This window comes from Catharus ustulatus, chromosome 7, assembly GCF_009819885.2.
Source record: "Catharus ustulatus isolate bCatUst1 chromosome 7, bCatUst1.pri.v2, whole genome shotgun sequence".
In the NCBI taxonomy this organism is placed as follows: Eukaryota; Metazoa; Chordata; class Aves; order Passeriformes; family Turdidae; genus Catharus; species Catharus ustulatus.
Genome location: NC_046227.1, coordinates 37,599,561 through 37,620,079, shown reverse-complemented (window position 1 = coordinate 37,620,079; position 20,519 = coordinate 37,599,561). Strand labels below are relative to the sequence as shown.

General features: G+C 44.3%; 2 protein-coding genes across 5 annotated transcripts in view; one reads left to right on the top strand and one right to left on the bottom strand.

Moving 5' to 3' along the window:
• MBD5 (methyl-CpG binding domain protein 5) overlaps window positions 1–9,742 on the bottom strand; it is a 114,221-nt gene extending 104,479 nt beyond the window's left edge. For both annotated transcript variants that reach the window (XM_033064836.1, XM_033064837.1), the window contains exon 1: window positions 9,637–9,742. The gene's annotated coding sequence lies outside the window, so the exon portion shown is untranslated. The remainder of the gene's footprint in view (window positions 1–9,636) is intronic.
• A 562-nt stretch (window positions 9,743–10,304) lies between these two features.
• On the top strand, window positions 10,305–20,511 carry ORC4 (origin recognition complex subunit 4). 3 transcript variants are annotated; one of them, XM_033064355.2, is made up of 14 exons: window positions 10,305–10,326; window positions 11,637–11,708; window positions 12,437–12,513; window positions 13,475–13,565; window positions 14,795–14,870; window positions 15,194–15,279; window positions 16,081–16,129; window positions 16,521–16,672; window positions 17,804–17,977; window positions 18,291–18,377; window positions 19,065–19,173; window positions 19,492–19,587; window positions 19,671–19,738; window positions 19,870–20,511. In XM_033064355.2, exons 2-14 carry the CDS (start codon window positions 11,637–11,639, stop codon window positions 20,056–20,058), a joined length of 1,326 nt encoding a protein of 441 aa, XP_032920246.1. In that variant the 5' UTR covers window positions 10,305–10,326; the 3' UTR covers window positions 20,059–20,511. The 3 variants fall into 3 exon arrangements, with proteins under 3 accessions (XP_032920246.1, XP_032920245.1, XP_032920244.1); XM_033064354.2 differs by lacking the exon at window positions 10,305–10,326 and adding an exon at window positions 10,389–10,522; XM_033064353.2 differs by lacking the exon at window positions 10,305–10,326 and adding an exon at window positions 10,389–10,531.
• Window positions 20,512–20,519: the final 8 nt, after the last annotated feature.

The window sequence follows — 20,519 nt, the reverse complement described above, 5'->3', positions numbered from 1 at the left end:
TTTTGGTGGAATAAATTCCTAAGCCTTAAAACTCCACAGATAAGAATTAAAATAAAGAAATTCAATTCTCTACCAGAATGCATTTGCTCAAGTGTAAAGCTAACAAATGCTAAAATTTTTGGCAACACGTCTGCATTTCTGAATCATTAGGTAGTCAAACTATTTTTTGATTTTGCTTGCATGATGTTGGATTAGAATAATCCATATAAATCAGTGCTTTTCCCTGCCTAGGAATACTGTGTTTGATGGCACCAGAATGCAGGGAGGTTCAGCAAGTCCTGGATGTGCAGCACTGGATTAGGATTGTTTACTCAGGGGACAGGCAAGGAGAATAAAGTCAAAGTAAACACAACACAGGCAAGGCATGCCCAGCATTCCAGGCACCCTCTGCACTGGGGATCCTTCCCTAGGAAAACTCAGCCAGGGATGGGTGTCAGGAGAGCTGTGAACAGCACAGAGCAGAAGTGGATCAGCACCAAGGAGAACCCAGCTCCAGGCATGGACTGAACTGCCTGGAAACTTCTCCCAAACCTCCAGAGTCCTCCAGGATGTGAAAGCAGCTCTGACACAGGTCCTGATGTGGGAGCAGCTCTGACACAGGTCCTGATGTGAAAGCAGCTCTGACACAGGTCCTGATGTGGGAGCAGCTCTGACACAGGTCCTGATGTGGGAGCAGCTCTGACACAGGTCCTGATGTGGGAGCAGCTCTGACACAGGTCCTGATGTGGGAGCAGCTCTGACACAGGTCCTGATGTGGGAGCAGCAGGGCTGGGTGCCCAGCCAGGCCCGCAGCAACTCCCAGCTCTTCCAAGCTGAGGCAGCAACAGTGGCAATATTATGGAATTATTTATACACTCACAGGCCTGTTTACTTCCCTTTTCAAATCATTCTGAGGCTGCTGGATGTAAAGGCTGTGATTAAGCAGCACTTTTTGGTTGATACTGTGTGAAAATATTCTTGATACTTGTGTTTTCAGCCAGGCTGCTGGGTGGGTTTTCTCATCAAGAGTCACCAGCTCCCCTTCCCATCACACTGTGGATCCCAGGCTGGGAGAGCTGGGAATGTTCAGCTGGAGAGGGGAAGTTTCCAGGGAGAGCTCAGAGCCTAAAGGGGCTCCAGGAGAGGTGGAGAGGGACTGGGGACAAGGGATGGAGGGAGAGGACACAGGGAATGGCTGCACTGCCAGAGGGCAGGGATGGGTGGGATATTGGGAATTGGGAATTCCTGGCTGGGAGCGAATTCCCAGAGCAGCTGTGGCTGTCCCTGGATCCCTGGAAGTGTCCAAGAACCAGGGTGGATGAGACTTAAAGCAGCCTGGGACAGTGGAAGGTGGCCCTGCCCATGGAATGGGATGAGCTTTAAGCTCCTTTCCAGCCCAAACCACTCCCTGGTTCTCTGATCTGCTCCCCAAATTCCCCAAATTTCCTGACAGCCCTGACACTCTGTACCAGCCCAGCCTCCAGCTGCCCCCAAACTCCAGCTCTGCCTCCATCCCCTCCCTGCTGCCACCCACATCCCCTGCACTGTTGTCACTGCTCCTGACCACCAACCCCTGTCCCAGCTCTGCCTCTTCCGAACGTTTCCCCACTGGTTTCCTTCCTCCTGTCACCCCCAGCAGCTCTCAGTTCCAATCCTGCCCTCCCTGAGAACCAAACCCCCTTCCCTTCCCCAGCCCCAAAACCACAGAGAAAACAGCAGGGAGGGTTTATCCACAGGCTGCACCTTGCAACTCCCCTCTCCCCTGAAGCAGCCTCACCATCCTGCTCACAAAAATCAGAATATTTTGAGCTGATGGATGCACCCCCTGAAGTTTGGTGGGTTTTTTGTGGGGTGACAAACTCACTGCCCCAAAACCAAGCAGGCAATTCCCAGAGCAAGTCAGAGTTAGTAACTTGTCAGGAATGTCTATTGGGGCACAATAAAGTAGGTGAGGAAAGCAGGAGTAAACACCAGCACAGTCCATGCAAATTGAGGATGAATAATTATGGATTACACTGGACAGGATTAATGCAGAGATTAAAAAAAAAAGTAATTATTTACGAATTTTGGATGAATATCCAGGTTCATAGAACCTAATCCTAAAATCCCACCTGCCTGTGAAGACCTTTGGAGCACAGGACAACCAACCCCCAACACTAGGACACTAAATAAAAATCTTTATAAAGAGCTTTCTTTCAAGACAACAACTGGAGATACCTTAAAATATCCTCAATTTAAGGTTCACCTTCAGCAATAATTCAGTTTACATTCACCACCACTGTACTGAACATTTTCCTATATCATAAATGCATTTGATTACTATCCACCAAAACACAAACTGCAAAGCATTTTATTTTTTCTATAATTGCACAGAAACATTCCAGACTCACATATACCATCAATAAATTCCACACAAAGAATTATAATTATTTGCAATAATTAGTAAAAGCTGAATATTAACAGGTTTTTACTGGCTTTTTTTAAAATGTAATAACACTAAAAATGAGAAAAATATACTTCCAAATGTTCATCTATGTGTCTCAGGCTGTTGTATCAAACCCATAACATCATAAAAAAAACCTGAATAGAGTTAAACTCAGTTTTATTTAGCATAGATCAATACTTGGAGAAAGCTGATCAATTATTTTTGATTTCTTTTTTTCTTTGAAAAATGACAAAAATGTAACAATGAACTCTCCAAAGTTTATATATTCCTAATCTGACAAAACAACAGCTATTAGCCTGATAATTATTATTCAAGAAAAATGATGCTGCTCTTACACATGGGAATATTTTTACTGGTATGTAAGTTCCTTTAACATAAAAATGAAAATTAAAAATAAGATCTTGTTTTTCTGTTTAAGTTCCAGGGGCATGCTCCTAAATTCTACCTCCCCACAAGTCTAAGATCCTTAGCAGGACTCTTCCATCCAAGGACTTGAGTTATCAAAGATGATTAAGGATTGATAACTGTGAAGTTTTTAGGGAAAGCAGAGTGGGCAAAGGCCAGGAATGCCCAGAGGTGTGGGAAGGAAGCTCCAGGTGGGAGCTGATCCCAGGAATCCAGAGCAGATGATGAAGGAACTGCCCAATTTCAGGGGGAGCATTACTTTCTTACAAGTTAGAACTCATGAAAAATTCAGATTTAGGGCTTGATCCAGCATCTAAGAAATTGATAAATATTTTAGCAGTGAAAACAGAATAGACATTATTATTATATTTCTTTTTTTTCCTTGAAGATTTCATATCTACATTTTTTACTAGTCGATTCTCAAGAGTAAAAACATTGGGTAGATACTTCCAAAAATTAAAATCACCCACACCACAGTTTTTAAAGCCTGAATTAACATATTTATCAAAGAAAAGTGGAATACAAGATGTCCTGGGAGTAACACAACTTGCAGCAAAGCCCCAGCAGCGCTGCCACGCTCCAGCCAGGGCACCCTGCACAGATGGACAAGACATTTTTAGAAATGAATCACGCTGCAAATGATTGGACTAATTTTAAAACAGAGGTGAGGAACCAATAGCCTCCAGCCCAGATATGGTTTGCTTCAGCTGGCCCACAGACACAGCCCTGCTTTATTACTTAATAACACCCAGGCAGCTTCAAGGGGAACCACGTGTGTTTTAAAAGGCTCCAACAACTCACAGATTTTTAGGGACATGCTCCTTAAACTCAAACATTATTCCCAAGTTTCAAGTATTATGTGAAATTTTTGGGTTTTGGTTTTTTTTCTGTCCATTCTTGGTGGGATTTCACAGCTCTCAGCATTTAAATTATCCTAGCAGGCAAAAGCAAAGGGTGCTTTGAGTTTGAACAACACAAAGGTTGGGGTAGAAACATTTTGGTGCTGTTCTGATATTGAGGAGAAAACTTCCACTGAAACCCTTGAAGAGACACAGTCCCAAAGACAGATGCCAGCCTTTCCAAGCTCTGAACCTGAAAGGAAGCAGTGGAAGGAATTTCTGGAGGGAATCCCAGGTCCCTGCTTGGTTTTGATCTTTCCTGATCTATGGAGACAAGGGAAGGTTGAGCTCTGAGCTTTAGCAGGGGGCTCTGATGTCATCAGCACAAACAAACCCTTGCACTGCATTCCAGCCTCCCAAACCCAGCAATTCACCAGGAGGAAAAGCAGTTTTAAGCAACATCTTTAAAAACCAAACCTTTCCTAGCATATCACAAATGGGAAAAATTCATATTTCCTGAGGAAAATGATTGGAAGTTTTCAAAGGGAGCAACTCCTTGAGAAACATGGGATGAGCCTTCCAGAAACAAATAAAAAACCAGAAATCTTGACAGTATTTGCAACAAGACAACACCACATTGCATCACCAGTCTGTGCCACCTCTGAAATCTGATCCAAGCCTCTTCCCCATAAAGATTACGAGGGAACAACGTATCCCTCTCCTGCCCCCAAGCCCCTAAAAGACAAAAGGAAGTTCTGTTCTAAAAAAACCAGCTCACTACAAATTCCTGACTACTTTGTTTCTTGAATCAATGATCTCATTTGTTCACTTTTGCAGTGTTTTCTTCCAAAAATAGCAGATACTAAAAAAATTCTTATCTAGAGTTTGGATGAGAGGATCCAGCAATTTTTTTTTGTGCTTTTCTTCTACACACAGCTAAAATAAATAAAATTTATCTCCTTTAATTGACAGCATGCTTATATAAAAAAAGTAAATAGATGCATAAAGCTTCATTGCATCAGTCTTAAGAGTAAAAAAAAAAATAATTAAATTAAATAGATTAGGGACAAACACAGCCAAAAATATAAGGCTATGTTTATTATTTTCTATGCTACAGCTTCAGCCTTACCAAAATACATGAAATTTCTACTTATTTTAGTGGGCCTAATCACCCATACATATATATTATATATATGAGGTATATATTAAATATATACATGCATATATATATGTTTTATATATAAATATGTAGATATTTATATATATGCACATGAGATAGACAAGTAAAAGCTCAAAGGACGAAGACAGACCCAAATGTTTCAGGTATTTTTATCAATTCTTTAATTTGTCACAATAGATAATCCTAAATAACAGGTTGACAATGATCTACCAGAGCTTAAAAATCAAGTCTAAGATTGGCCAGTTGCAATTGAATTTCCATGTTTTTCAACCACCAGGCAGCATGAATGGAAAATTCTGATTATCTGTATTTATGATATGTAGGCCCAGGTTCTAGCTGGCCAAATTTTCTCCTAACTTGGGCTGTGTTTGTTTCATTTGGCAGTGGGGTACAAGGCAACATTATCTTGTGCCTTCCTTGATCTAAACGTTGGGAATATCACCATTTGATCCAGCAGGATTTGTTGTGCAAACAATTGACAACTGTTCTGCTTCCCTCACTTCGGAATTTTCCTGAGCGAGGCCACGCCACTGATGCTGCAAACCCAGGGCCCTCATATTTCAGATGCTATTTACATTTCAGATTACTCAGACACCAAAATAATTCTGCATTTAATGTCACTGAAAATGTAGACTAAGCAAAAATTATGACAATGTGTAATTTTTTTTATCCCAAGCTTCAATTTAATCTCATAGCAGAGTAATGAATTAATATATTGGTTCTATAGGGTTTGGTGATCAGATATTGTGGCAGGATAAGAATTAAAATATTGCTTGCTTACTTGAAAACATTTTCTGTACAATAAAAATGTATAAAATAAACAGCACATTGAATTTAACCAGAGTAATAAATGAAAGAATAAAGCTTTGCTTAGAAACATAAAAAAGAATTTGCAAACATTTTACAGTTTCATTTTAAAGCACATTCAAACAGAAAACAAGAAATGTACCTTGAGCATCTCCAGCTCCCACCTAAAGAACCAACAATTGAAAACCCACTGCAGGATTTGTTCCTTAGTCATTGCCATGGGAAGGATGGGAGGCAGGGGAGATTTTGGGGTTGGCAACACCTGTCAGGCTGCAGATAAACCCAGATGAGCAACTCATTTCACAAAGCTCTATGAATAGCCATGGCAGGGCTCTCACTGATTCCTGCTGCCCTGGGCCACAGCACAACAGCCTGGAGCTGAGGGGCTCCAAATGCACATCCTGGGAGCCACAGGGACCTTCAGGCAGCACTGAAAATTCCAATTATCTGGTTTGTACACTTCTTGTAGATGCTCATTTCTCTATGTGTGTGTTTGTGTATGCAGCTGAGCTCATTTGCATGTGTACTCGTGCACTTTTGAACATTGTAGTCCAAGTGATTTTGACAAATTTTACCTTGATTTAAAAATAGTACCAAGTCTGAACTCCTTTCTAGACGATTCATCAAGAAAATAGGAATTGCTATAATAAAGAACTTGGAATTCAAGAGAGGGAAGGAGTCAGCACTTCTCAATTTCTTAACTGCTGCGCTTTGTTTTATTCCCTCTTCGTTCAGCTCCAGATACACAAAGAAAAATTAAAGCATCCTGAAAGCTATTTCCAAAATTTCATCCCTAATACCAGCCTTGGTTCCTGTGCAGGCCCATTTGAAACTGATTGAGCAGTATTATTCCACCTCAGAGTTCCAAAAATAAATACAAAGAAAAGCCAATGAGAGCCTGTGGTTTCCAACGTTCAAGTAACTCTTTAAAAGAATAAGCAGGTCCTTAATGACATAAGAACATTAAATGGGAAATAAATGTATGCTGTGTCTTTTTATTTATTTAAATCAATGGTAATTCTGATTTCCACTGAGACAGAACAAGAACCAACACAGGGACAACCAAACAACACTAAACCCTCAGCCAACCCAACGAGCCTGAAAGAACAAACAGAATTCCCCATTTCCCCAAAGTTTGGACAGGATTTTTGCAAAGGAAGCTCAGCCACTTTCAAAACTGCTGTCCCTGGCCATGAACAGATGAGACTGAACTGCTTTGTGCACGTGGCCTCTTAAGCCCATAGAAAGACCCTGGGACATTAGTGGGGCTCCAGATGGGCACCAGGGGCCTCCCACCCCACCTGGCCTGCTGCTTTCCACAGGGAACATCCACAGGGAGCTGCTGATCCACAGACTCATGGTGCATCCTTCACAGAGAAGAAATAACCATGAGGAACAGTAGGAAAAAAAATAAATAAATTCACTGACAAGGCGAATTAAATTGCCCAGCTGAAACCCAAGGCATTCCATCTTGGAGAGGACTGTGACTGATGCCAGGATCTCCTGTGCTTTTTAACAAGGAGAAACACTGATCCCTCCACAGCCAAAGAGCCAAAGGACTGCAAGTTGTACAAGAAAAGTTCAATTATTGAAGGTATTGCATCATAAAGATTCTCCTCAAACATCCGCCTCCCTAATCCAAATAGAGACCAACTCATTTGTCCACAAAGGAAGGGAGGCACAGCAGCAAACTCCAGGGAAACATTGTTAAAGTCAGGCCTAAACAGCATCTTTATGTTCAGCACAGGTCCTTGCTCATTCCAAACTATCTGTCCATAGAGCCCAGGAAGCCACTGACCCAGAATACAGCAAAATAATTATTAATTCTGTCCCCAAAAATAAAGAACTGGAAAATCCACACTAAGTTTTCCTAAATGCAATTAGCACCTGTAAATATCTTGATAACAGCAGCAAAAAGAGCTTAAGAACCCAAATAAAAGGAAACTGTGTTGCCTTTTAGTTACAGCCCTTGATAATTCACAATCTCTCCTAGCACAGGTTGAAAGATTCAATCCCTTCAGTTCTTGGAAGGTTGTGACAGCAGCCAGAAGCCCCAAATTAGCCTGAGACCCCATGCAGGAATTGCCACCCAGAATCCCAGTCCCACCAGTGCTTCCTTCAGAGGCCCTTCCCAATCCCACAGCTCTCCCTCCAGCACAGAGTGGCTGCAGGACTGGAGGCCTGTGGAAATGAAGGTTTATCAGTAATTTCATCTCCAGGATTTCAAGTAAGAGAAAACCCTGAATTGTACTGCCCAGCTTCAGAACCCTGTTCAGTTTTACTGTGTAACCATATTGAACCAAACCAAAACACGAGGAGATGGTTAAATCCCTGTAATAATTCATGTATCACATCACTGCAGGCCATGGAAGTTGGGGGCAGAGCTGCAGCCCTGCACACACAGGGATTGTAATCCTGCAGGCTTCCATCTACAGAGGAAAGCAGAGCAATGGGATCTCAGGTTGAGAAAAGCAGCACTGTCATGAAATAAAAGAATGAAATTATGTCTTTACTCTTGGACAGGCTTTTGCTGTCCAACTCCTACCTGTAGTAAACTAAAAGGAGAGTCACATATTTGAATTGTGGGTGTTCAGACACAGATCTGCTGATTTTGGGGATTGGCACCATTGAGGTTTTTTCCCCCACATGTTTAAACCCAACGTTACTACAAGCAAAAAGAAAACTAACAGCAAACTATTAGAAAGAACTACAGTTATGGCTGCTACCTCCAATTTTCCATCACAACACTGTCAATTATCAACCCAGCTCTGATTTTCTCCTATTCCTTCCACCCCATCAAATTATGGCCCTTGCAAACTCTTCCCAGCCCCATCCCAAAATTGCTGCTTCACGCCAGACACGTGTGTACAAATTAGAAATGGGAGGCAGGCCAGCATGTCAGGAGAGGTCTTTCTTGTGGGCATCCTTCAGCATGAGGCACAGATGACACACACTCTCTGCTGACCACCATTTCACTGGGATGCCCCTCTGGAACACACACTCATGGCCTGCTCCATGGCTCTGCACCCAGCACTTAATAAACCAAAAAAAAAAATCAGCCCCAAATAAACCAAAGCGCTCTGACCATCTTTCAGAAATTACAGAGGACGTAATTAAGCTCCAGAAATAAGCAGACAACAGCAATTTCAATATAAACATCCTACTTGTGTAGGGGACTCTCTCATTTCAACTTGGTGTTAATGCCCCAACTCTTACTTCTGGATCCTTGCAAACATCTAGAAGGCTTCTCCCAACATTGCCTGGAGTCCAGAATTTAGTTTGACATTTAAAGCCATTCCATTTTAACCTATTTCAGACGTTTTAACACATAACTTTGCCTTGAACCAACAGAAAACATGGCCAGGTCAGCCCACCAGCAGCACCTGAGCAGGAGGGATGGAGACACTTGGCCTTCCCAGCAGAAATCCATGGAAAAAACACATCCCGACATATAGATCTGAACAAACCATTGCCCAAATATAGCCGGGCACCACCGATAACCAGGGGCTGCCACCAAACCACATCCCAATCCTGCGAACACCAAGTCCAGCTCTTGGACTGTCTATGCCTGGAAGTTCAGCTCGGGAAAGGGTCTTTGTACAAGTGGTCTTTGTACCTTCACCACCGCAGGGGTTTAATAACTCAAACAATAAGTCAAACAACGGCCTGGAACCTGGGGGGCAACGCCGGCTCTCGCTGTTATCCCAGGAAAACAACACTTTGGGGACTCGGCCGGGGCTCAGCACCCACCGCACCACCCCGAACTTTGCCCGGCGCCCCCGCCACCATCGCCCCCCTCCCCTCCCGCTCCGGAGGGGCCCGGAGGAGCATCCCCGGAGCATCCCCCGACAACAAAGCTGGGGCGGGGGGGCGCCGGGAAGGGCCCCGAAGTGACAGGCGGTGCCCCCCCGGGGTAAACAGGGGGTAAACACGGGGTAAACAAACACCCCCCCCCGCCCCGCCGCTCCCCCCGCACTCACCTCAGGGCCCCCGGGCGCAGGGAGGAAGGCGGAGACGCACACAAAGGGTAATAAAGGGGGAGGAGGAGGAGGGAGCGGCGCTCCGCGGGGCCGCCCCCGAGGGACGGGGGGGGGTCGGGGGGCTCGGTGTGTTCGGGGGGGATTGTGGAAGAAACTCCCCGGCGGGGCTGCGGGGGGGCAGCGACTCGGGGCCCCCCGCCCCCGCCTCGGCGCGGCGCTGCTTCGTGTCCCTTCAGCGGCGCGAACAACCGGCCGTCCCGCCGCCGCCCCCCCCCGCGCTCCTCCTCATCGCCGCCGCCGCTGTCGGGAAGGAGGAGGAGGAGGAGGAGGAGGAGGAGAAGGAGGAGGAGGAGGAGGAGGAAGAGGAGGGGAGGCAGCAGCGGCGGCCGCCACCGCGCATGCGCCCCGGGGGAGCTCGGGAGGCCGCGGGGAGGAAGGGGGGGGGAAACGGAGGGGGGGGGGGGGACGGGGGACGACAACTTCCCACAGCGCCGCGCGCGCCGCTCCCGGAAACGGATCCGGGACAGGCAGGAAGGAAGTGCAGGAGGGGGAGGAAGAGGGAGGGGGGGAAATGGACGGGGAGGAAGTGACGGAGTGAGGGGAGGGGAGGGGAGCGCGGTGACGTCAGAGGGCGGTGCGCGCGGGGGCCGCTGGGAGCGGGAGCGCGCGCGGGGCGGGGCCCGCCCTCAGGTGAGGGAGGAGAGGCGGGAAAGCGCCGTGAGGGCAGCGCCGTGAGGGGGGCGGCGGAGCAACTCCAGCCCGCGGGGCAGCTCCAGCCCGCCGTCTCCGCCGGGCGGGACGTGCCGAGCCGTGCAGGATGCGCCCCCTCTCCCGCCCTTCGTCTGCTCGCGCTGCGGCATCTCTGAGGGAGCCGCGGATGCAGCCTGTGAGGAGGGTAACGGGCTCTGGGGGATGGCTGCCGGAGAGGGGGTCTCGGGTGGTCTCTGCTGCCGTGCGGGGGTGAGGTGAGGGCTGAGGGGAGCGGTGGCCGCCCTCAGGTGATGGCGAAGAGGCGGGTCGCACAGGTGAGGGGGAAAGTACCCCAGGACTCTCCAAGCCCTGGATGGTCCCTCCTGTTTCCTCATGGGCTCTCCCAAACCCGCCCTCAGCGTCCTCCCAGCCCCTCATGGACCCTCCCAGGCTTTTCGGGGCCTCTCCATTCCCCCATTAGGGTCGTCACAGACTCTGCTAGCCCCGAAAAATCGACCCCCGCCTTCCCCATTCCCACAGCCCTTCCCCAGCTCCCTCATGAACACTCCTCTCCGTTCCTTTTCAGAACATTCCCAGAACCTCCTAGCCCACATAAATTCCCAGTCCCTCAGGACCATCCCCAAACCCTTCCTGTCTGGTCGGGAGCACCTCAAAGTCCTTCTCAAGACCTGTAATTCCCCCCCAAATTCCCCTCGGAGCCTCTCTCAGATCCCCCTAATTCCCTCAGAACCCACTCAGAATTCTCAATCCCACCATGATTCCCCCCCATGTCCCCCAATCCCTTTAAGTTTGCCTTCAAATCCTCTCTGGATATACCTAAATCTCCTCAGAGAACCACCCCCGAATCTCTTTAGGACCCTTTCAAGTCCCTTTCAGAGCCATCTTATCCAGAGAGATGCTTTGGTTATTGTTATAAACTCCACATCATTAATTCATACAGTTATTCCTGTAAGAACTTTATTGTTGTGTCCTAATGTGTTCCCATGTGCTTGGAGCTTTTTCCAGCTGCAGAAACATAAGGATGTTATTTTAAACTCTGTAAAGCATCCTAAAGCCAGTGCTGTTTAGGAGACGTGTGTAAACATGGGTTTAATGTTATCAGAAATAAAATTTAAAATGCTTTCAGTGTTTTGGTTCTTTTTCACTAGGAAGATGGAGTGCTGCAGCTTTATTGATTAAGAACAGATGTTCATTACAGTCCTTAAAACTGACCAACATCTAAGTAGAGTTTCTGACTAGGATTGTTTGGAAAGCAATGCTGTTTAATAAAACATTTCTCTTCTCCAAAGATGAAACCTTCTGCCATGAGCAAGCGTAAGGTGAAGGACAGCAGTGCAGAAAGTGCTGAGAGCATTTCCCAGGTCAGTGCATTTTTATTCATTACTTTGATTTTAAATTATGGAGCTTTTTCACCCTTTTTTTTCCCCTATACCAGGTACAAAGACTTGGATAGATACTGGGTGCAATTATTAGGGCTGTAAATGGCTTTTTTTAATCTGTATTTCTTTCAGCTTCTCACCTATTGCTTGCTTCAAGTGTTACAGTAATAATGTAGTAAAAAACTGAAAGGATGGTCTTGTTCTTTTGCAACTGTTTGTGGCAAGAGATCTGCATAAATCAATTTTTATCTCTTTAGGGTTTTTATCTTTGTAGGGTGAATCAGAACCCAGGTGACTTTTTTAGCAGCTGCCAAATCGATTTTTAGTTTGTTTGGCTTTTTTAAACCTTTATTCTGTTTTCCCAACATTGCTGGTCAAAAACCACAATGCATCTTGCAAGGAATTGCTCCTGGGTCAGTGATTTCTTATGGATTTTAATCTCTTCTGATTGCTTTTCTCCTTTATATAATATTTATACAATATTCTACCTCCTGCAGTTTTATTCTTATTTTCAAGACCCCTCTAGCATTGATGACAGTAAAGATTTATGTCTTATAGAATAATAAGAATTATAAAATAGGACATAAATAAGACTTCTGACACCCCAAAAGTGCTTAATTTACTGTTATTTTAATATTGTAGTTACATTATTGGTAAATTCTGATATTTGAAGCCCCAAACATTTTTCCTGTCCTGTGTTTGATCCATAGATGCAGAAAATCTTACGTGAAAGATTCTGTCACCATTGTGCTGCTGGAAAACTGGCTGGGATGGAGCAGCAGTACAGGTGAGTGAGCAGGCTCTAGGATTCAGTGGTTCCTAATTGAACTGCAAAAAAAAATAAAAAAAAAAATGTATTTAAATCTACTTTGGAGCCATGCAGATGTGGAATTTAGGGTTAGGAGGAGGGGGACTTAGGGACAATAGCATTGTCTCAGTAATGATCATTTTACAGATGCAAGTCAAATTCTGCAGATATGCAGGTATTTAAAGAGCTTGGTTTAATCAATTAAATTTTTTTATGTAAGTGGAATCACCTGATGTGAGCAAAGTTTTCAATACAAGAGGGACAAAAGCATTTAAGGCATTTTATTGTATGTATTTCTGTTGTGTCAGTCAAACAAGCCTCCCCTGTTTACAGTGGAATTCTGGAAAGCAATTTACAGCTGTGTTCTGTTCAGTGTTCACTGGCACTGGATTGTCCTGGAGGGAAAACACTCCCCAGCTCGGATTTTTTCCTTCCCAAGCTGTACCAGGGCTCTTGGCTGGCCTTGGCTCTCAGAGAGGGAACAAACCCACACTGTTGGCTGCAGCTGTTCCATGAGGATTCCTCTCACCCCTTCAGCAGCATGAGCAGGATCTCAGCATTCCATATTCCAAATTATTGATGTGTAAGGACTTGGGAATTGGAGGTGTCAGTGGGTGCTGTGAGGGCTTTAAATGTGGATTGAGGTGCTGAGTCCATCTGCAGGTAATTTAGAGCCAAGCAATCTATTTCTTGAAGAAAGAAATAATTATTGAAGCCTGTCCTTTCATGGCAGAGAATTTATGAATTAGTGATACTCTCAACTTCTGCATGTTTTAATATTTTTAAGCATTTTAAGAGCTCTGATCACTGAGCCCTCTGTACTTTATTGTTTTACATTTTGCAAGCCGAAGTGGATTGTGCTTTATTCTCTGAATTTCCCCTGGTTTTGGGGAATGCTGTCAGCTTGGAGGTTTTCAGCCTTTTTGTGTTTCCACCACAGACATTTGCTGGAGCTGCTGAAGAGAACCACGGTGCACGGGGAGAGCAATTCCGCCCTGCTTATCGGGCCCCGGGGATCCGGCAAAACCACGGTGGGAGCAGCTCCTGCAGCTTTGGGTGGGCTCCAGCAGAGCCTCCCTGGGCTCCTGGGAGCCTCTGCACTGCCTGCTTGTACACAGAGAATTGCTGATGCTTTCAAAACTTAAATCATCCCAGGGTTTTCTGTGGGCTGATTCTGTTTGGGAACAGCAAGGAGGTGCCTGTTCCTAACACGTGTCTTTGCAATCAAAACCATGTTCTGATTGCTCTAGAAGGAATAGTCTGAGAGGTGGGTTTCTCCTTAGCTGTGTGTTTGCAGGGAGTGGTCAGGAATATTTACCTGCCATGGTGCAGAATATTGTTTGTGGTTATGGTTTGTAAGTTTAAGTTTGTATTTGAAGGGAATTCCCCTCAGCTGAGGCACATGAAGGGATGGCCTCTAACTTAAGTGTGTAATACTTCAGCCTTGTTCAAACACTCAGGTCTTTGATGTTTACATTGAATGACATGATGAAAATCTGTGTCCTTCCAGGCAGAATATAAGTTAGCAAAATCACCTATGCAGAATGAATTGTTTCCTTTTTATAAATCAGTTGAGAGATGCTGGAGTAAAGAAAATCATGTGTGTGTTTATTTATGTATTTATACTTGCATGTAGGTAGGAGTTACAAATCCTCCTCTGAAAAAGCCAAAGCACATAAAACCCTTTTAACTTTTAAATCTGACATTTCCACAACTTACAGATATTTTAATACAAGTTCCTTTTGGCTTTTACAAGTACCAAGTTCTTGATGGACAGCAGATTTGGGAGTTTTATAAGCAGCAGTTGGTGCAATCATGTGCAGTTTTAATTTTGTCTTCCAGAAGAAAAGAATAAGCAGAGTTTCTTTTAAGATTTAAAGCAGAGAGTTTCTTTCTTCAGCATCCAAAGAAGCCATGAAGCTGAATATGGCACCAACTCAAGAGCCAGATTCTCTCACATCTCAAATTCATAAAGCTTTTTGATTAAGGCAAAGCCCCAGATATTACCCCCCAAAATGAGTGATTGAAATACCAGAGTTATTTTGCTTTCCCTCCCAGTTCTGCAGAATGAACAAATATAATTGCCACAGTCACACTGGTGAATGCAAAGTTGTCATTTTAGTATTTTAGTCTGGAAATTACTCAAACATGTTCCCTAATGAAACCTCACACAGTTTCCTATCATGTAACATCTGTAATCACACTTTCCTTGCTGTTAAAAAATTCATCTTACAGAAATTCTGTTTTTTTTCTTTCCTAGCTATTAAATCATGTCTTAAAAGACCTCAGGGAAATGAAAGAAGTGAGAGAGAACCTCTTGGAAGTCCATCTGAATGGCAAGTAAAACATCATTGATCCAGGCTCTGTTCTGTATTTTGTATGTGCTGGGTAAAGGTTTTTACTTCCAGCAATTTGGTCCAGCCTGAATTATGGAGATGTTTGTGTGTGAGCTCCAAAGTGCCTCTCTTTGTGTTTCTTTATATGGAGGGGACTTGGGTGCTCTTTGTGACAGAATTGAGTCACTTGTCAGGTACACAAAACTCCAGTCTGACTTTTAAAAAGGCAAAGCTGGAGAGGGAGAGAAGCTGCTGGTTGAGTTTCCTTGCTGTGGGAGTCAAGGATGATTGCCAGTTCTTCATGAAGAATCCTTTCCTTTCAGGGCTTCTGCAGACAAATGATAAAGTGGCCCTGAAGGAGATCACCAGGCAGCTGCAGCTGGAAAATGTGGTTGGGGACAAAGTTTTTGTGAGTAATTTCACCTCAAAAACTCTTTCCTGGGAAACTGGGGCTTTGTGGCTGGAGCTTGCTCAGGTTCCCTTTGCTTATTGAGCACCAGTATGATTTTTATCATTATTTTTATCATGATTTTTATCATCTTCATCACTCTTTGCTGATTGAGCACTGATGCACCCTCATTATTTTTTACAAATTCATCAACCTGTGCCTTCCAGGAGGGAAAAAGTGAAGTTTTCTCTCTTAACAAGCCCCTTAATGAAACAAACTTTTCCAAAGAAACTTTGCTGAGAGGGGTGGGGAATTTGGAAATGTTTTTAACATTTTGAAACAAAGAATTAACAAGTTAACCAGCCATAAAGCAGGATCTTTAATATATTACCAACCTTTTTTGGTCTACCCAGACTTCCTAGAGCTCTCATTTTCCATGGGATTTCTATTAAAATATTTGCTGCTATTTCCCTTTTCCCACACATAAACTGATTTATATTGGTACTGTCCTAGGGAGAGTGACCAAAGTGCTTGAAAATAAATTTCCCTCCTTTTGTGTAACTCACATCCAGAGGTTAAATTGTTTTTTCTGCCCCCTTTGATAGGGCTTGTGCTCTTCAGTTTGTTATTTCTCACCTCACACTGGAGTGCTCAGAGGGGAGAATTTATGGAACAGTTCCAGGGTGGGCACAGCCATTCAGTGTTCTTTTCAGAAGGGTTTGGGAGGAAATGTCCTCCCCTGCATGTCTGAATTTTCTGTAGTTAAACAATTCTGAGAATGACCCTGCAAATCCATTCTGAAACTCCTTTTTCTCTGTCTAGGGCAGCTTTGCTGAAAACCTTGCCTTCCTCCTTGAGGCTCTGAGGAAAGGTAAACACTAAAATCTGTTCTGAGACTCTTGACTGAAAAGTGGAGTTTTCTACCTTACAGGAATGTGTCATTACAAAATAATATAAAAAATAGTTAATTCTGATTACTGCATACAGTATGTACACCTGATGTAACTCTAAAGGCTTGCATGAAGGACAGATGATTTTATCCAGATTGATGCTATTAAAATACAATTTTAAAAATAAAATTGGCCAATGAAATGCTGCTTGGCAGAGCACTACAAAACCTTTCCCAGTTTTTCCCTGTATTTTCCTTTTTGTTTAGTGAAAACTGAAAAAAAATCTGTGCATTTTTATAACCCCATCATTAAAGGAATTTGTTGGAAGTTGAATGCTGAGGTTGCCCTGCTAACTCTCCAAATTTCCCTCAGGAAACCGAACCAGCAGCTGCCCAATTTTGTTTGTCCTGGATGAATTTGATTTATTTGTCCACCACAAGAACCAGACCCTGCTCTACAACCTGTTTGACATCTCCCAGTCTGCTCAGACCCCAGTGACAGTGATTGGACTCACCTGTAGGCAGGTAAGAAATTCCAAGTTTTCAGCTGTTTTAAAGTGACTTTTAGTTGGAATAACTTCTCCTTAATTTCCTAAGAGACTTTTCTCAATTATCCATTTTCCTAACTTTTGAAATTGGGAAGGGGGATAAAAAAACCTAATTTGAGAACAAATTGAAGATGCCAAAAGCCTTCAGTCCCACTGCTAAAGGAGCAAACCAACATTTTTAAGGACACACAATATTCAATATTAAATTGTGGAGGGGCTCCTGAATTTCTTAGTTGGGAGATGGCAAGGACAGAGCTTTGTAACTGTTTAATTTTTTTTTTTTAATAACAACTTCAGTAGGGTGTTATAAAATTAATTTAGGATCCCTATTTAATTTCCTATGATTTTCTAATGGCATTATGTTTAACTGGTCAGATTGTGTGTACACTGTAAATAATTCCTGGGGAACACTGAAAACTTCATAAAACAAGGAACTGAAGGTTGTGCTGAAGGTGGTTGGGTTAGAACAGGAAGAATAATTCAAATCTCTTACCAAAGCTGGACAAACAGCTGTTGATTTAATAAATTACAATCTTTCCTTTTGCATCATCACTGTCCTGAGCCTGATGTGCTCCTCACCCATTATTTAGAACCCTTTATCCCATTTTGAGTGTAATTAAGGAAGTGTCTCTGCTGTTTCTGAGGTTTTTTTTTGGCTCTTAAGTATTTTTTGGGATTTTTAAGCTGTATTCTCTCAGGCTGACAAAAAGCACGTGGGCTGTCAGCTGCCAGCCCTGCTGTGAGCACACAACTTGTCCAGAGCCCTGATAGGCTGCAAGGTTTGCTTCAGCCTTAAGTAGCTGAAATATTTCCATAATCTATGGAGAAATTGTGCTGGGTTTCCTAGCAACAAATGATCCTGTGTGATGTGGAGCATCACGTGGGGCTGGGATGCTTGGTGCCACTGCAAGGCACATCAATTAAAATAATCAGCAAAGGGCTTGTTAGAGCATTTAACTTATGGTGCAACATTTGAAGCTTGAGAATTCAATAATTCTTTCTTTTTTCAGCACACTTCAGTGATTTGTCTGTGCTGTAGTAAAGGAAACACCAAATTCATCTGCTTTTTTTAATTACTGTTTTTTCTTTTTTTTTTTTTTCCATCAAGGATATCCTGGAGCTCTTGGAGAAGAGAGTAAAGTCAAGGTTCTCCCACAGACAGATATATCTGATGAATTCCTTTAATTTTACACAGTACATGAAGATATTTAAGAAAGAGCTTTCCCTTCCTGATGAATTTCCTGATGAGACTTTTGCACAAAAATGGAATAACAATGCTCAGGTATTTAAAGCATTTTATACTTGATTTTAGCAAAAAATCTGAAATGAGAGCAGTGTGAAGCTGGTTTACTTTATGCACATATCCTTTACCAGTGAAAGTGTAATTTTTTACCTAAGATTGGCATTTCCTTTCACTGACTGAGTGTGGTATGGAAAAAATCAAATTATTGTAGAGACTCTTTGCTTATTGAAGTCTGACATGAAAATTGAAAAGGGTAGGGTGAGCTCTTCCAAAAAGTTATTTACCTGCTGTTTTTCCAGGTAGTATGAAATGATTAAAAGTGAGTCAAACATCATTTGATGGTTTCTTGCAGCACCTGTCAGAGGATAAAACCGTGCAGGACGTGCTGAGGAAGCTCTTCCAGCACAGCAAAGAGCTGCGCTCGCTGCACTCGCTCCTGGTGAGTGTTTGGGAATTCAGGAGACACCTCCTTGCTTTGCAGGGATTGAGGAGCAGCTCTTGTGCTTTTCAGAGCTTTGCCTGGAACATTTTATTCAATTTGTATCAGTGGCTGGGGATAACTCCAGTACTGTTCAATTCAGATAGGGCTGAGCTTTTCCTGTTTAACTTTCTCCATTTACAAAACAAAACTGTGGTGAAACCCTTTGAAATTATTTTTTTTCTTTCTGAGATTATTTTTGGTTCCTGGTGAATCCTGACACCTGCTCATATTGAAACCTGTTTTTTCTACTTGAACTTCCTCCCATCACCACACAGGAGCTGCAGCTCCCTTGGAGGGTCTTTTTGAAATTTAACCTGCCTGCCTAAATCTGCTTTTGAACGCAGCTCATATAAACACACTGGCATTTTTACAGAGGATAAATTACAGGACAGAGAGCAGGACAGAGCAGGTACAGAACAGCTGAAGAGCTCCAGGTCATTCCTGCAGCATCCTCTGAGGGGCTGACCCATTCACTTGGATATAAACAGCTTCAGGAGCATTTATCTCCTGCAATCAGCAGGCTTGGAAGTTTTAAGTCTGGAAAACTTTCTTGGCGAAAGGAAATTTAAATTCCTGGGGGAGCTGTGCTCCATTGCAGGCAGGAATGGTGGGACTGCAGTGGGGCTCTCTCTCTCTCTGTTGCAGATGCTGGCTGTCAGTGCAGTGACCGTTCACCACCCCCTGCTCACAGCTGCAGACCTGCAGGAGGCCAGCAGGCAGCACAGCAGCGACTCCAAGGCAAACATTGTCCATGGTAAAGCTCCTCTTCTCCCCAGAGCTGTTCCTGCAGGCCCTCCCTGGGATCCTCCTGGGGAAGGGATGCTGTGGAGGGAATGTTCCCTGTGAGGATGAGCCATGGGGCCTGCTCTGAGCTCACACCTGCCAACTTAGATACTTCCAGTTCCTGATTTTTTTTCTTACCCACTTCTGGAATTTCTTTGCATAATAAAGGTACAGAACACCAGTGGGTGGGGCTCAGAGCATATAAAAATAGAGGAATACACAGAGTGGGTGAAGTGCCTGTGTTTGTGATGTGCTCAAGGGAAGTTGGGATTCTTGTCTGTCCCTGCAGGTTTGTCAGTGCTGGAAATCTGCCTCATCATAGCCATGAAACACCTGAATGAGGTCTATGATGGAGAACCATTCAACTTCCAGATGGTTTACAACGGTGAGAGCAATGCCTGCCCTCTACACCCCCCACACCACTCACTCCCTTCTGACTGCCCTGTTCTCTTCCTCCTCCTGATCCAGAATTCCAGAAGTTCATCCAGAGGAAAGCACATTCCATGTACAACTTTGAGAAACCAGTCGTCATGAAGGTGAGTTTGAAATGCATTTTGGTTTTAGTCCCAGAGCACAGATTGGGAGGAGCACTAGAACTCCTGGAAGGCAGTGGGGTGCTGTGGGGCAGCAATGCTGCTCCCTGCAGGAATGCTTTCCCTGCTTGCAGGCCTTTGAGCACCTGCTGCAGCTGGAGCTGGTGCAGCCGCTGGAGCGGCCGGCGGCGCGGGCGCAGCGCGAGTACCTGCTGATGAAGCTGCTGCTGGACAGCAGCCAGATCATGGACGCCCTGCAGGTGTACCCCAACTGCCCCACTGACGTGAAGCAGTGGGCAGCCTCCTCCCTCAGCTGGCTCTGAGCTCCACCAGAGGCAGTGTTCGCCCCCAATCAATCAGTTTTTGGAAGCAGCTTTGTTGCTGCTCCATTTGGGATTTTCTAGGGAGAATGGTGCTGTTGTTCCCTCCCAGCAGCCAGGCTGTGCCTCCCTCACAGCCCCAGGTGCTTCAGTTCAGCTCAGTGCCAGCTCTGCTCTCACCCTGTTCCCAATCCAAGCTCTGGAGTTTGTCCCTGTGGCTGAGGGCTCCCTTCTACAGCCCCATCAGGTCAAAGCTCACACTGCACTTTTCCATGGAAAATGTGCCCAATTCAATCTTTAATCACAACCAAATTTACTTCAGGCCATGTTCAATCCAGGCTTCAGCTGCTACTTTGTGCCAAGTACAAGGTAACATCTTCCCATACCCAATTTTTTGTAGCAAAACTTGTTGTAGGACCATCCCCATGAGTTTCAAATAAAGTTTTCAAAGAATCATTTGCAAG

Coding starts and splice junctions, on each gene's coding strand:
- ORC4 (XM_033064353.2), top strand. CDS start 10,454: ATGCGCCCCCTCTCCCGCCCTTCGTCTGCTCGCGCTGCGGCATCTCTG. Junction 16,130..16,520: donor CCTTGAGGCTCTGAGGAAAG/GTAAACACTAAA, acceptor AATTTCCCTCAG/GAAACCGAACCAGCAGCTGC. Junction 16,673..17,803: donor TTGGACTCACCTGTAGGCAG/GTAAGAAATTCC, acceptor TTTTCCATCAAG/GATATCCTGGAGCTCTTGGA.